Source organism: Lycorma delicatula, chromosome 6, assembly GCF_047948215.1.
Source record: "Lycorma delicatula isolate Av1 chromosome 6, ASM4794821v1, whole genome shotgun sequence".
NCBI classification, from domain to species: Eukaryota; Metazoa; Arthropoda; class Insecta; order Hemiptera; family Fulgoridae; genus Lycorma; species Lycorma delicatula.
Window position 1 is genome coordinate 57,309,865 of NC_134460.1, and position 16,146 is coordinate 57,326,010.

The 16,146-nt window shown below is 32.7% G+C and overlaps 1 protein-coding gene across 4 annotated transcripts in view; it reads right to left on the reverse strand.

The window, feature by feature from the left end:
• The window catches only part of LOC142327091 (peroxisome biogenesis factor 10-like), a 28,784-nt gene extending 19,909 nt beyond the window's left edge, over nucleotides 1-8,875 (reverse strand). For 3 of the 4 annotated variants that reach the window (XM_075369939.1, XM_075369938.1, XM_075369936.1), the window contains exons 1-2: nucleotides 8,807-8,875; nucleotides 7,193-7,408 (exon numbers count right to left, since the gene is read on the reverse strand). In XM_075369939.1, coding sequence (XP_075226054.1) covers nucleotides 7,193-7,310 — 118 coding nt within the window. In that variant the 5' untranslated portion in view covers nucleotides 7,311-7,408; nucleotides 8,807-8,875. Of the gene's footprint in view, nucleotides 1-7,192; nucleotides 7,409-8,699 lie in introns of all 4 variants that reach the window. The other variant, XM_075369937.1, reaches the window with a different exon arrangement.
• Between the last annotated feature and the right edge of the window lie 7,271 nt (nucleotides 8,876-16,146).

Sequence of the window (16,146 nt, forward strand, 5' to 3'; positions counted from 1 at the left end):
CCACTAGCTCAACGAGATCATCGGGTGATACTCGCTTCCTTCCCTGACCGCCTGCATCATGAACATCTGTAAGTCCTGCTTTAAAGTTTCTGCACCATTGTTGAACTTTGCTGTCACTCATTGAAGTTTCACAGCACACATTACTTATTCGTCGATGAATTTCAGCTGCATTATACCCCTCAGCCTGAAGAAATCGAATTACTGCATGCACTTCACACTTGGCGGGAGATGCTGTAGACGTATTTACGTGCTAGCTGCGTGTTCAGAACTAAATGAAGTGATGCGGTGTGATTGAAGGCCATACTAGATTTGCTGCAGAACACATATGCGCAAAGGTTCATTCGATTTTTGCATGGGCTTTTATTTCGCAACTGATTGGAACCTTGAAAAAAATAACCCTCATAAATAAACATAAAACAATTTAATTTTTAATGTACATTTACAAATAATTAAAATTAAAAATTATGTCAACACCAAAATAAAATAATTGCGAATTGTAGTTGTGTCCTTTTTTGGGAAGATAGTGGTTTTAGAAGTTGAGTTAAAAATAAAGATTAGTAGAAAAGTTGTATTATAAAAACATTATCATCTAACTCTTGTGATAAGTGAAGATGCATCTCAACAGCTGGGCGCAAGTGATTTGTGACTTATTAATTTCTTGTTTCCTGGGCACACAACAAAGTGTCATTGTCAGTACCCGGACACAATATTATTATTGTAAGCAAGTAAAAATTAACTAAAAAAATTAATTGCTTTAAAACCCCTATTCCATATATTAAAAACAAAATAAAACTACAATAAAAAACGATATTAAAAATCTAACTTAAAACAAAACAAACTGCTATCTTGCATATGGCAAACAGAAAAAATTGATAAAGCACATTATAATAATAAACAAATAATTGAATGCAGATGCATGGCCTTAAGAAGTAGTAAGACATTGAATAACAATGTCTAAAACATTTCTGATGTTAGTCCCAAATTTAAATTTCTGATGCAATGCTACATAACAGACACAATCCACAAGTAAGTGGTGTACCATCAGTTTACAGTCGCAGCAAACACAAACAGGTGCATCAGTCTGATTCATGAGATGTCCATGAATGAATCTAGTGTGCCTTATTTAAAAATGGTAAATACCTCTTGGCGGATAGTCCTGGATGAAGAGCCCCACAGTGACACATCATCCTTAACAGGATGAAGTTTATCATTGATAATAGCATGCCATTCACTTTGCTACCCATCACAAACCACCCTCCTCAGAAACAACATGACTACTGAAAGGAGGCTGAAAACAACCCTCTTTTTCTGCATGATCAGCGTGCTCATTGCTTGAAATTCCAATGTGGCTGGGGATACAGCAGAAGCTTACACTTGTGCTACATTGAGTCATTTCAGAAATAACAAAACTGTATCTCATGCACAACAGGGTGTCTGGAGTATATGTCACTAATCGTTTGCAAGGCACTCATGGAATCTGAGCAGACAAGTACGTGTCAGAATGTTGGGCTAAGCATATTTAATGGTTTATTGATAATAAACAGCTCCATGACAAAAACACTAGCAATGCTGAAAAGGCAATGTTGAATAGAGTATACATATATATTCTATTGCCAACCTCAAAATACAACCAACAGAGTTATATGTTTGGAGCCATCTGTAAAAATAATATCATCTGGATTCAAGCTATTTACAATATTGTAACATTTTTCTTGTAAGATAACCAAGCTTATGTATTTTTTATGATATTGACAAAAACTAAAGCAACAATTTATGATAAAAGGCTGCCAAGGGAGGGGGGTTAATAATGTTGAGTAAAAGGAGATACTGGAGGTATTTAGAGCTAAGAAAAGGTGCTGAAACAGACTCTGATGCCTAGCAAAGCAGTAGATCTCGGATGTTCCTGATATTGATTAAGATGTGGGTTGGAGAACACCATATCAGAGGTATGATGATTTAGTTGTGCTTTAATGTGAGCTACATAGAAGCAGATCATTTGGTTTTGTCTATTCCAAATAGATGGCTCACCACTGTTCGTTCACTAGTAGACTCACTACAGGGCTTCAACGAAACACACCTGAAGGCAAATGGATAAATGAATGGTGGACTGCATCAAACATCTTTAGAGCAGTGGCCTGTGCTGACGAATAAGCCATGCAGCCATAGTCTAAGCGGGAATGGACCAGAGTTCAGTAGAAGCGCAACATGCATATACGATCAGGTCCCCAAGTATTGGATAGAAATCTCAGCATGTCTAGCATTTCTAGACAATTAATCTTCAGCTCCTTTAAATGTGTAACCTACGCCAGTTGTTGGACAAACCCAACCCTAAAAATCCAACCTTCATGCATGGTTGAACTAGATCACCTTATAAAAACAGTTGAGAAGCAAATGTTCCTTCATTCGGGAAAATCAAATGCACTTCATTTTCTCTGGCGAAAAGGTGAATCCAGTAGTTTTACACCACGATTCTAAATGGGGTTATTGTACAAGTAATTTGAAGCAGCCTCTCAACAGTAGCTTACGTTCTACGAGCCACGTAAATTGCAAAATCATCTAAAAATAATAAACACAGCAGGTTTTCATGCACAGTTTGTCATACTATTTATGGCTACAGCAAATAAGATAGCACTTAGGACACTTCCCTGTGGTATTTTCTAGTGTGAAACATTCAAATAAGGTTATTCTAACTTGAATGTGAAAACACGTATTGAGGAACCTTCTGATAAATGCGTACAGATCCCCTTTTATACCCTATTAATGCAGTTTATTTAGAATACCTCTCCTCCAAGCCATGTCGCATGCAGTTTTCATATTGCAATATACAGCAAGCAGGTGTTGGCGAATTAGGAAGGTGTTTTGAATAACAGATTCCAATGCATGATCGATAGCCGACCTACCTTGGCGGAAACGGCATTGTTCGGGGACAATTAGGGCGTTTCTCTCAAGGTACCACACTAATCAATGTTTTATTATTCATTCCATCACTTGCACAGGATACTGGTCAAGGATATAGATCGATAACTTGTGGAACATAATATGTTCCACAACATCTTACCAGTTTATCTTTACCAGTTTTCAGTACAAGAATCACCAATAGATCAAGAATCTGGAAACACCTGGTCAGAGAATATTTTATTGTAAATAGACATAATATGACATAATGCAGTATCTAAGATATGAGATAACATACAGAGCTTGATGTTATCATTTCCAGGGGAAGTGTCATGAGAATTATTCACGGCATACCTTAGCTCATCAAAAGAAACAGGAATGTTTAATTTAATTCATTTTCCAAAGCTCCAATAACAAAAGGCACACTTTCTACCTGCAATTTATATCTGATAAACTCAGGTCAATATGATGGTGTAAGTGAAACTGACGTAAACGTATCGCCAATTGTGTTCACCACATCAATTGGGTCGTTACAAGAATGCTGTTGTTTTTCAGTCCAATCAGTTGCAGAAATTGTCGTGATCCAGATATGGTTTGAATTTTTCTACATATAATCGATGATGGTATCGTCCAAGTAATTGCATCCACATAATTTACGTTTAGTACACTGAAACACTTGACGGCATACAGCTCTCATAATCTGGAAAGTATAAAGCAATTCTATCGTAAGTCTACAATTAAAATTACATAGGGCCCTGCAACGATCCCTTAGTGCATTTCTATAGTCGTCATCCCATTATGGAACAACAGGCTGCCTTGGCTTCCCAGAAGTTAGAGAAATATATTTGCACTATCAAGTATTAGATGTGTAAACTTGGCAAGTTGGTGGATCATACTACTACTCTAGTCGTATTGGCTAAAAGAATCATTGTATCTGATCCAGTCTGCTTTCCCAACCACCCACCTGCGTAACTGACTCTGAAGCAAATCACTATTACCGACCAAGATAACAACCAGTCTGTGATTGCTTGCAAAATGGTTTTTGGAAATGCAGCAGGTAAGTCATGGAAGTAGGGATGCTGAACACAAGAGATCGAAGCACGAAAATGTACCAGATGAAGATGACAAACATGTATGACCCATCATTCAATAAGCAAAGATCTACGTTCTGCCTCAGTTGATCAACTACCGTGTCTTGGGAAGAACATGATAATGAGCACCATGAGTAGTGATGGGCACTGAAATCACAGATTATTAAGCAAGGTAATGGAATCTGTGAAAATAGATGTCAGATCATCCTCACTGATATTGAAGTTTGGAGGAAGGAACAAGTTACAGATATTTATTTTAAATGACACCAATATCTTTACTGATACAGCGGAATCTACATGGCCAATACAACCTCCTTTAGGAAAAGAGCCACACCTACATGTCCTCTACCCTCAGCTGGATGGTCACACCTCTCGTAGATCTATCAGTGAAAATACTTCTTCCTGGGGATGAAGGCGAGTTTTCCGCAGACACAGTATTAAAGGAATTTCCTTTGAAAGAATTTTGATATCCTCACGCAGAGTACGGAGACTGCAGACATTCCTTTGGATAATATTTATACCCATAAAAAATACTTTTTCTTTTAACGTCTGTGTGCAGATTACTTATCAAATACAACCTGGTTTTAAGTTTTGGATTTTAAAAGCTTTAGGAAGTGCTCTCCTCTGCTTCTTTGAGCACTTCACCTACCACCATATCACCATAGAGACCTTGAGTTGGTGGAGGGGGCTTGGAAGCCTGGAAGGACAGAGATGCTGTGCCAGGCAATAATGTTTTTATAGATCCCTTCACTGGGATCTTGGTAGTTTGCTGCACAATAGGAACAGCAGGAACCTTATATGGTGGTGTGACTGGTTTTTTGTAAATCATTATCGGTCTTTCTTGCAGAAGTTACCTTCTTGTCAGTACTCAATGCAGCAATAGCAGATGCGAGTAATCTTATTTGTTCTCATAAAGCTTCTACCAATTTGGTCAGTTCTTTCATGATGTGCACTCTTTCTCTTTTTGTATGTTGTCTGAGAGAGCTGCAGAAAAACTATTATCAGGTTGTATGGGATTCCTCATGCTGAGGGATTTTCTCAACATCCACCAGAAAGGTCACTTTCTGCTGCGTACAGAGCTTCATCTCAGCTTTTAGTTCTTTGTAAATTGGGCATTCTCAAAACCTTGCTGAGTGTGGTCATTTACAATTTGCATATTTTTCTTCTTCAGCACATGTGATGTCATCGTGTTCATTACATTGGCAACACACACAAACTTGTTCTTTTGTGCAACCATCTTTGTTGTAACCAAATCCCAGATACTGGAATAGCATCTGGGGTTAGGTGTATATATATATATATATATATATATGGTCATACACGAATAGAAAGTTAACCTACTTTTATTCTGTTAGGGACAGTCAGACTTGAAAAAGATAGATCTAATGAAGGTGTTGGTATATCAACACCATTCTCGTTTCTCATAATTCTCTGTACTGCTATGACAACTCTTCTGTTATTTCAGGTAATTAATTCAACATCATCCAAGTTACGGCAAACGATTACTCCTTTGCTGAAATTCAATGTCTTATCCGCCCAGTCTCACTCCATCATTCCCTATATACTTAAAGCCTAGCGATTACCTGCATGTTCTTCATTATTAACTTCAATATGCAGGGTGCCATTCCCTAACTTTTTTACAGATTCTGGAGAACCACCAGCTATAACGTATTTATCAAGAAGGGAGAAACCTTACCAAATGATTTACTATCCTTGCTGTATCTCACCAAAAGAAACATTATACAAAAAAATTTCACTCCGTCCTTAATGTTTCTTGTTTCCTCACCACTAGCTAAATCTTAGGCTGAGAGTCATTCAAAGTCTCTAATAACTCCTATTTATTGGTGTTTCAAGTGGACCAACACCTACTGAAGGAATATTCATTGGGATTAACATATGGTTCCTATGAATAACACTGATAACTCTAGCAGAGCATGTGCTTACTGGAGCTAGGGCTTTATACAACTGGATTCACCCTGGTGCCTTAGACAACATCATTTGAGACTCACTACATAGAGCCATCCACTCATCAGCATGATAGTTTCCACCTTCGGTTACATTTGCGTTCCATAAGGTGTCGTAATACCACCGAGTGCAGCAAGTGTAAGAAGAAACAGTGTAAGATGTTGTTGTATTTCTGTGTAAGAGTATATGTAGTAATCTGTGAAGTGTTTGTGGTATGGTGTACATATATTGAGTAAGGAGTTTAGCAGCTCAGTGTCTAGTAGGAAGGAAAGCTAAACTGAAAATGCTCATCAATAAAAAGCATAAACCATTGACAATGCTCCTTCAAAAGGGTTAAAAATGTCGAAAATACTAACAACCAAACACTATAAACTGAGGTAACTAGTTTACTACCAGGTTTAGTGTGATGTAGGCTAATGTAGTTACGGGTAAATATGCTGTAAAGATAAATCTAAATGAAAATTAAGTAAATATTCTACTACTTACTGAAGTTTTACTTTGTCAACTTTATACTGTATTCAGTTCATAATTTACTCTCTAAACACCCTCTCTATATAATAATGACACTTCTGCATTCAGTATTTTTTAAAAATATTTTTTCTGAAATCTTACATTCCTTTACCTTAAAATACTGTAAAAGTTTTGTACCAAAATTATTACAAATTGCTGATGCATACTTGTATTGGTTAGTAATATTTCTGACCTTAAAATATTTTTGTATACTTAATATGAACTAACCTCAACTACACATTTTCATCAGACTCACTCAGGTAGTTTGGTGAAAAAGTGAATTGCTTTCTATTCTAGGTAAATTGTTAACTAAAACATATTTCTTCATTGATTATTTTACTAGCTCATGAATATAAAAATTATACAAAACCAATTTTATGACCAAATTTAAAATTACTTAAGTTTATTTGATTATAGAGAAAACTAAATTTCTAAGAATAAAGTTTATTTTCATTTGTCATTTACTGTTAATAATTATGAATATATTTCTCGTCATATGTATTACTTTTTAGGTAAGCAGATTTCTAAAAAAATTTTTTTTCTTAACCATTTTAAACTCTCTTCTCTTTCATTAACAATAACTCTAATACCAACAGCTATACATCATATCAACATAGATATTTATTTCACTCGCAGTATTAACTCTTAAGTTAAATGAAGTTAAAGTAAAATATAATAATGAATTACAAATAGAAGAAAGTTTACAAAAAGGTTAAAATTTATTTATGTACCTCCGACTTGCAATAAAATCTCAGTTAGAAGTTCTCTTAATTTCCTACAGAAGAAGTCATCTTTCTGAGCAGCACGCAGGATTTCTGCAGGTCCAGCCCTAGTCAGTGTTACTGACATTTTTTGTATGGTTTAAGAACTTCCAGAGATTTCAAAATTATCTTTTCACAAATTATGTAAAACAAATTACATTTGTTTTACATTCCTTCAATTATGCTCTGAAACAACATTACAATGTACTCACATAAAAAAAAACAATGTAAATTCTATTAACACAAAAAAAATAACATAAATATCCTAATATAATGTTTGAGAAATAATTCTTAAAACTGTACGACTTTTCATGGTCTAAAATATATATCAGAGTTATATTCACTTTGAGTGATAATGCACTGATTATGGCTGAACTGACTTGAAGAAACTGTCATGAAATCACTCTTGGCAATCAGTCAGTATATAAAGAAAAGTCACTAAGAAAACCCAGATTGAAAACAAAATAAATGCAAATGTAAAACTTTTATTCTACACCAGATGTCTTTATTTGTTTGGGAAATTTCAAACAATTTAGGTGTAAGCTTATTTCAGGTTCTTACATGATGGGAGATATTTCAACCCAACTCACTTTGAAGGGGAATTAGATTATGGCCATTTTTTATGCTTGGAATTATACTTTAAGAAACCTGGGTACTTCAAGAAAACATTGCATATTTAGTTACGACCAAATATACAGGAACCTACGATTTTTTTACCATAAAAAATAGCTAACATTTGTAATATTAATATACTGATAAAGTAATATTTGGATCTATTTTTTATTTGTTTCGATAAAAGTAAGTAAACTCCAAACTCTCTTCAAATTAAAACTTTTAATAAACAACTTTTTAATTCCAACAGTTCTGTTTGTAAAATCAGAAGCAACTTCAGATTTATCTAGTAGAAAAAAATTAAATACACCGATATAAAAAGTAAACAAATATGCACTTATATTCAGTTTACAATATTCAAGTTAACAGAAGTGCAGCTCTGTTAATTTTTTTTATTCCTTACTCTGCTCTATGGTCAGTAAACATCAACAATGTGCAGTAATCCACTTAAAAGAAAACCATATGATAAATTACTTTGACCTCTCAAAGTAGCTCTACTGTAAATTAATTTTTTCATTCATATACTATCTATTCATCTTTCCTTATCCTCAATTCTTTTTTTTCAGAATGAGTGTTACTAAATGGGGGTTTCATAAGCCAAGGCATTGGTTCTGTTAGTAGTAATATTTTCAATGAATTTACTAAATTACATAACTTGTTAGTGTAAAATAATATACAACCATATTATACTAAGATTCACAACATAATAAAATGCTGCAATTTCAATTTACGTTAAAAATTAATTCAGAAATAATATAATTTTTTTAAAATCATCTGAAATTTAAATTTTGGTAGTTTTTATAAAAATTGTTGGTAGAAACTACTTAAATTTTACAACATAACGAGATAGAACAGAGCTACTAACCATAACAGAAATATAACAAAGTATTAGTAAACAAACACAAGCAAGATAGAAATATAAGGTATTAGCTATGATAAAATGATGTACCCACTGAAAATTTAAATACTAACAATATTGAAGATAGTAGAGTATACGAAAATACGCTACAAAGGTTATGTTTGAAGTAAATATCACGGTCGTTACAGAGCTTGAAACTATCGATCGATATCAAAAGTTTTCACTATCGATTGTATTTGACTACCGAATTTGAACGAGGCTACGAACCAGGAGGCTTCATTAATATATAAATAATATTTTTTAAAAATCATTGAGTGAAATAATTTACGTTAAAATAGTTTCCCGGGATTCTCGGTGTATTTATTACTCTATGGTGCAATTTAATTTAATTTTTTCGGTGCAGTTTAAGAAAGCTAATATATATAGTGTTCCAAATTAAACTGCATCAATGTTTACAAAATTTTAATTTATTATATTCAAATAATAATGGTAAAAAAAGGAATACTTACTAGAATTAATGTTTATTTATAGGAGGTGATCAGATCAGTAAGGCTCCAATTTGCCTTCAGGCATTCCTAAAGTTTTTATCATGCTTGAAAAAAATGCTGAAGTATCAAAGAAGTGATTGCATTCACAAATTCAATTATTTTTCAGTTCATCCAGTGTATGAACATTATTGTTCTTGTAAACAGATTCTTCATTATTTTCTAAAAATAAAAATCATAAGTGTAAGTTATAGGGAACCGGGTGGCCAGATGTGCTGTGAAACAAGCCCATATTCAAAAACTACTTTGTACAACAAATTTTCAAAACATTTGTGGTGTGTGCCATTGGTCCATCTTGTGGGTAATAGGTTCTAGCAATTTCTTTCTCATTTACTTAGCCAATGAAAGAATAAATGACTAAATTGCAATAATATTTTGGAAAAATTGAAAGATTACCTGCTTATGTGATATTGACACATCAAATTCCAATTTTTTCATTATGAGGGTTGTTCTAAAATCTCATGAGAATTATTCATAGATCATATCAAACTGTTCTGGGTGTTGATAGAGCCCATTAAATGAAACGGTGTTACAACTGAAAAAAATGTTTCATTAAGAATGTACAACCTCTGTTGTACTGTATTATCAGTTACTACTTATAATACAGGGTGTCCCATATAAAACGCAACCCATCAATCACTCATCCATGAAATTTCAAAAGTCAAGCTTACTCCCCTACTCATTACTGAAATGGGTTCGTCCAACATCTGAACATCGCGGCGGCGCAGTAGAACACTACCGATAGTAACAACAATGCAATCATAACGTTCAGTGTATTGCTAGAGACAAGATGGTGTTTTCGCTATATAAACGTGTTTTCATTCTTGAGTTGCAACAAATAAAAACACGTTTCATTTGTTGCGTTTCACGTTTCACTTGCACTGCAAATCAGTGGTTGCAGTGTAAGATTTGTTTCGCCATAAGTACCCAGATAAACCAACTCCTAACAAAACTTCAGTATTAAGGTTGGTTGAAAAATCTAGAGAGACTGGTTCTGTTAATAACAAGGAACACAAAAGATCTGCATCAGTGTTGAATACAGATACAATCACTGAAATCAAAGACCGATTACTCGCCTTGCCAAATAAATCGATCAGACGTTTGTCTGCTGAAATTAATTTGTCTAAATCAACTGTTAATCGGGTGACCAAACAATTACAATTACGACCTTATCGCATTCAAACGGTTCATCAACTTCTTGAGCCCGACAAAGAAAAACGGCTACAATATTGTCAATGGTTCCGTCGATTTCTGCGTGAGGGAATTAATTTTATGGATTCGTTATTTTTCACAGATGAAGCACAGTTTCATTTGGATGGCTATGTAAACAGCCAAAATAGTAGAATTTGGAGTGCTGAAACTCCCCACGTTTATCACGAAAAACAATTACACCCGCAGAAGTTGGCCGTGTGGTGCGCGATATCGCGGAAGAAAATAAGAGGTCCTATTTTTTCGAGTACACCATTAATGCAGAACGATATCAGGATATTTTACTTCAGTTCATTGCACTTTTGGAAGAGGAAGACAGACACTGCTGGCTACAACATGACGGTGCGACATCGCACTAAGCAGGTTCAACCTCTGATTTCATTGAGGAATTCTTTGGTAATCGTGTTGTCGGTCGAGGCTTGTGGCCACCAAGATCTCCAGATTTGACTGCGGCGGATTTTTTTCTATGGGGTTACCTCAAAGAAAAAGCCTACAGCAACAAACCACGAACACTTGAATAATTGAAAGTCAATATTGAACAAGCTGTATTAAATATCCAGCCACAAACTTTGAAAAAAGTTGCAAGAAACGCTGTAAAAAGAATTGAAGCTTGTATTCAAGAAGATGGTGGCCACTTCCAACATTTACTCTAAATGTAAGGTAATGGATGGTAATAATAAAAATTACATTTACATTTACACATGCCTTTTTATTATTTCAATACCTACCAATATAAGGTTGGGTTGCGTTTTATATGGGACACTCTGTATTTATAATAATTTATACTAATGTATTTTTCTAATACTAGTGTCAAATTCCATTCAACTGGCATTTTTTATTGTTATTGTTAATTTTATAAGCCATTCAATCAAGTGAATGGCTTGTAAAATTTGTAATAAGAAAACAAGAAAATAATTGTTTATGCTTGTAATGGGAAATCTCACATGGCATATGTGAGAATATAACAAATAGTGAATATGAATTTTTAAAACAAAAAAAAATGAATGGAGATGTAATGTTTGTCAAGGAGACAGAAGAAAGAGCATCGTCTTAGAGACTGCTGTGTCTTTAGAAAAATTATACTAGAAGATATTGTCAAGCTTCTTAATGATATGAGAACAGACAATAAAAAAATGGAAAAAAATCTAGGTCAGTCTATTAATTTTTGTCATTCAGTCATTAAAAATATAAGCAAAATAACTGAAGCACAAGAGCAATTAACTAAGGTTATCATGAGAAGATTGAAGGTACAAAAAAGAAATTAAGGTACACAGAGAAAATAAATTATGAACTAAAAGAAAGGTTGTTGGATGCTGAGCAATATTCCAGTATAAACTGTGGGAAGATATATATCTTCACACAGTTTATATCTTCAACACCATATGGTGTTCCACAAACTCCTAATGAATACATGGAAGAAATTGTTGCTTCATTTAGTAAGGCCTTGGGATGTGTTGTCAAGAAAGACTTGACTGAAATATGTCATTGTCTTAGAATCAAAACTGAAACAAGAGGTCTGGCACTGATAATAGCAAAATTTGTAAAATAGAATAATAAGGAAAAAATTCTGAAAAAAGACGAGTAAAAAAAAAGAAATTTTTTATTCAACATATGCATTTAACTATGGATGAACTTATTTATATAAATGAATCATTATGTCCAAGAAGGCGAATTGTCTTTTCATTGGCCAGGAAGGCAAAACAGGTGAAAGAATACAAGTATTTGTTGATGTGGAAAAATTCCTGTATGGCCAATGGTTTACTTGCTTGAAAACAACAAAAGATGTTTACAAATTAAAGTAATCTGTGTAATGTTGGAAAGCAAGGGAAGTGCATTTTTAATACATCAGAATATCAGAAGTGAAAGAAAAAATTGTGATTTATTCATTAATTATTTCAACGTAATGATTCTTATTTTTACGTTTATAGTAATTAATTATATTGCTGATAATTTCTGAAACAGGCTTGTCCCTAGAGATACCTAATTAACAGTAATTTGGAGTGTTGTCTGAACTGTATTATTAAGAAATATAAATTAATTTGATTGTAAAATAAAATAATAACACTATTCAAAACACAATTTGCATCTAATGTGTTACTCAACTTTTCTCACTGTAATTTGGGTGCTGATTTCAAATATGCTACTGAAATTGTGTTACCATGTAAAGGTTTTATGAAAATTATAAATTTGTAAAAAATGTTTATAATAAACTCATTTTGATCAACTACTGGTTACAATTCAGAATAGTTTCTGTATTTTTACTTTTAGACAATGTGCATATATGCTTAATAAAGAAAAAATAAATATATATATACACACTGTATCATGAGAAGTAGACACGTACAAACATGTCTGTATGATGACATCATACAGACATCTGTTGTTGCCTACTACAGGGCTAAAAATTTTTTCACAGAGTTATTAGCGTTTTGTGTAATTCTTTATAATACAAAAGTGACTTTTCTCGTTTTTATTTGCTACAACATGGCTTCTGCTAAAGTTCATGGATGTTAAACTCATCAGACAATTTTTATGTCTGAGGTTAATTTATGCCTAAATCTCAAAGAAAGACTATTTCTGAACTGATAAAAACAGCTTATAAATTTTATTTTGATTGTAGACTCAGGGATTAAGATAAAATCTGGGTGCCTCATATTATTTGTACATCATGGTCAGTAACTCTAATTGAATGATTGAATGGGAAACGATGAGACATGACATTTGCTCTAACGATGGTTTGGCGTGAACCTAAGGACCAGTTCACCGACTACCACTTTTGTATGAGATGTATATTTGAATTTTCATTCAAAAATATAAAGTTCATAAAATATGCAGATATATCCTCAGTTCTAAAGCCGGTACCACACCTATATATGAGTTACCTGCATCTGTACCACCATCTAATCCGACATTGCTTGAAGAACAATCTGAAAATGAAGATGATGTTGAAGAATTTCTTTGTATCTGATGAGAAATCTCCTCATTTAAATTCAACAACATGAACTTAATGATTTAGTTCATGATTTTAAGTTATCAAAGCAGCAAGCTGAACTTCTCGGGGTCTAGATTGCAACAATGGAATTTTTTAGCAGAAAAACCAAAGTTACTATGTTTAGAACACGAAATAAAACTTGTTCAACTTAGTTTATCAAAAATTCATAATGTGCTTGTACTGATGTTAATGGTCTGATGAAAGAGCTTGGAATTCAGCATATTCCTAAAGAATGGTGTCTTTTTACTGACTTTTCTAAAGTTAGCATGAAAGCAGTTTTATTGCATAATAGTAACAACTGCATTCCATTAGCTTGTACAGTCAATATTAGAAGCAATAAAATACAAAGAGCATATGTAGCAAGTTAGCAGTGATCTGAAAGTTTTTCTGTTATTTTTTTGGTTTACAAGGGTTTACAAAATACTGCTGTTTTTTTTTTGTCTTTGGGATAGTTGTGATTCAAAAAAATCATTACCAAGTAAAGAACAGGCCATTCTGCAGAACTTTGTGACTGATGAAAAAATGTAATGATTTATCATTAATTGAGAGTGGTATCACACTGCTGCCATTTCATATAAAACTCGAAGTGATGAAAAGTTTTGTAAAGGCACTAGACAAAGATGGACCAGGATTTAATCATTTAAAAATAAGTTTTCCTAAACTAAGTAATGGTAAGCTCAAGGAAAGTATATTTATCAGTCTGAAAATCAAGAAACTGCTTAAAAACTCCTTTTAATGATAAACTTTGTGAATGTAAACTAGCTGCATGGAAGTCCTTCAAAGATGTCAGAGGTTTTTAGGCAACAGAAAAGATGAAAACTATATTTTTTTTTGTTAATAAGCTGTTAGAAAACTATAAAAGTTTAGGATGTAGAATGTCATTAAACATTAATTTTCTACACTCTCACCTAAACTTTTTCTCCAAAAATTTGGGCTCTGTCAACAATGAGCAAGGAGAGCATTTCCATCAGGATATTCTGACCATGGAACATCAGTACCAAGAAAGGTGAGATCCTGGAATGATGGGTGACTATTATTGGTTTTTGTTTAGAGAAACTGATCAAACATTATACAAGCAAAAAAGTTTGTCAACCTATTTTAAAAATTAAAGGTACAACAATTCCAATGATTTAAACTAAAACAAAGTTATTTTAGATATTTCCAATGATTTAACTTTTAGAAACTGTTATTTTAAAATTCTTTTAATGAATCTCAATTTATGTGTGTTTGAATAAATAACAATTAGTTGATTTAAACAGACCATCCCTGAATCTATTTTGACTAGTTTTGGCGCGATGTCTGCATATACACATGTATATGTGCGTATGTATCTTGCATAACTGTTAATTAAATATATTCATTTGCAAATCTGAGTTAAGGTATATTTTCTAAAGAAGGTGCTTTGTATAGTGTTTAATGTAATGTAGTTACACGTTATATTCATTCAACAGCATGGTAAAATGTGGTAACATATAAAATTAAAGTGACTAAAATTAAATTACTCAAGTGGTTAAATTATTAAAGTAATAAAAAAAAGTGAAATTAATAAAGTGATTAAAAATTACTTTTAAATTATTAAAGTGATTAAATATTGAATGATTATATTTTTTAAAGAACTAGAAAGTTTGCTGTTTATATTTAATAATACTAAACGTCGCAAATACATGAAGATGAGTTCAGTGGGTACATGAGCATGGTAGTGCTAGTACAAAGGCAATCCTGTACTAATGCACTGTTTAAATATATGTATAAAAAAGTCTGTATTATCAAAATGTTGGTAAGAGTTATGCTAAACAGTACGGAAATATATTTGAAAACAAGATTCTTCAAAAACTGTTTAAAAAAATGTTTACTTAAAATTTAAAACTCGATGGTAATTTTTATTCTTAATTATCAGCAGTAGATAATGAGAAAAAATTATAAATAAGAAAATAAATTAAATAGATAAAATTGAGTATATTAATAAGTAAAATGTAATTCTTAATATATGCTTTCCTCATTATCTATCAATGAGGGTTGTTCAGTAACTGAATAAGCTATCTAGTTTTAAATTTTTATATAATTTAAAATTATTAATAACAGTAGTGTAAATAAAGCATGAAAAATTTGTAAATTATAAAGACTATTATTGAAAATTTTATAAAATTCAACTTCATTGGTGATAAAAATCTTAGATATAATTGAAGCATTTTTTTTTTGGTTTAGTTCTTTTGTCTCCACACTACTCTATATTGTTAAGGGTGAACTCTCTCCATCAACTAGATGAAGGGACCTTTAACAGAAATGCTGTGATTATTCATCAACTGTTCTATCTCTGTACTATTTTAAACTAAAGCTTTCAACCCTTCTAGGTCAGTCTTACCCACTTTTACACATGGTTTAAAACAGATTACTCAGTTTAACAAACTCTAACAATATATATGTAGCGTACTGCTGAATTACATAAGCTAGCTGGACTGTACAGTATTTCATGCCACACTGCATTTGTTAATAAATTGGTTTAGTAAATCAACTAAAAACATCAATCAATTCAAATCTATCTTACAATCATTTCTGTTCAATCTTTCTTGTGCTTAGACAAATAGTTTTATAATGCAATTACTCATATTTAGATGATTTTTGAAATCATCTGATTTTAAACATAGATCTTATTTGTGTTTTATAATTCCAAGAGTTAACAATCTTATGTATATGATTAAAGGTGTTA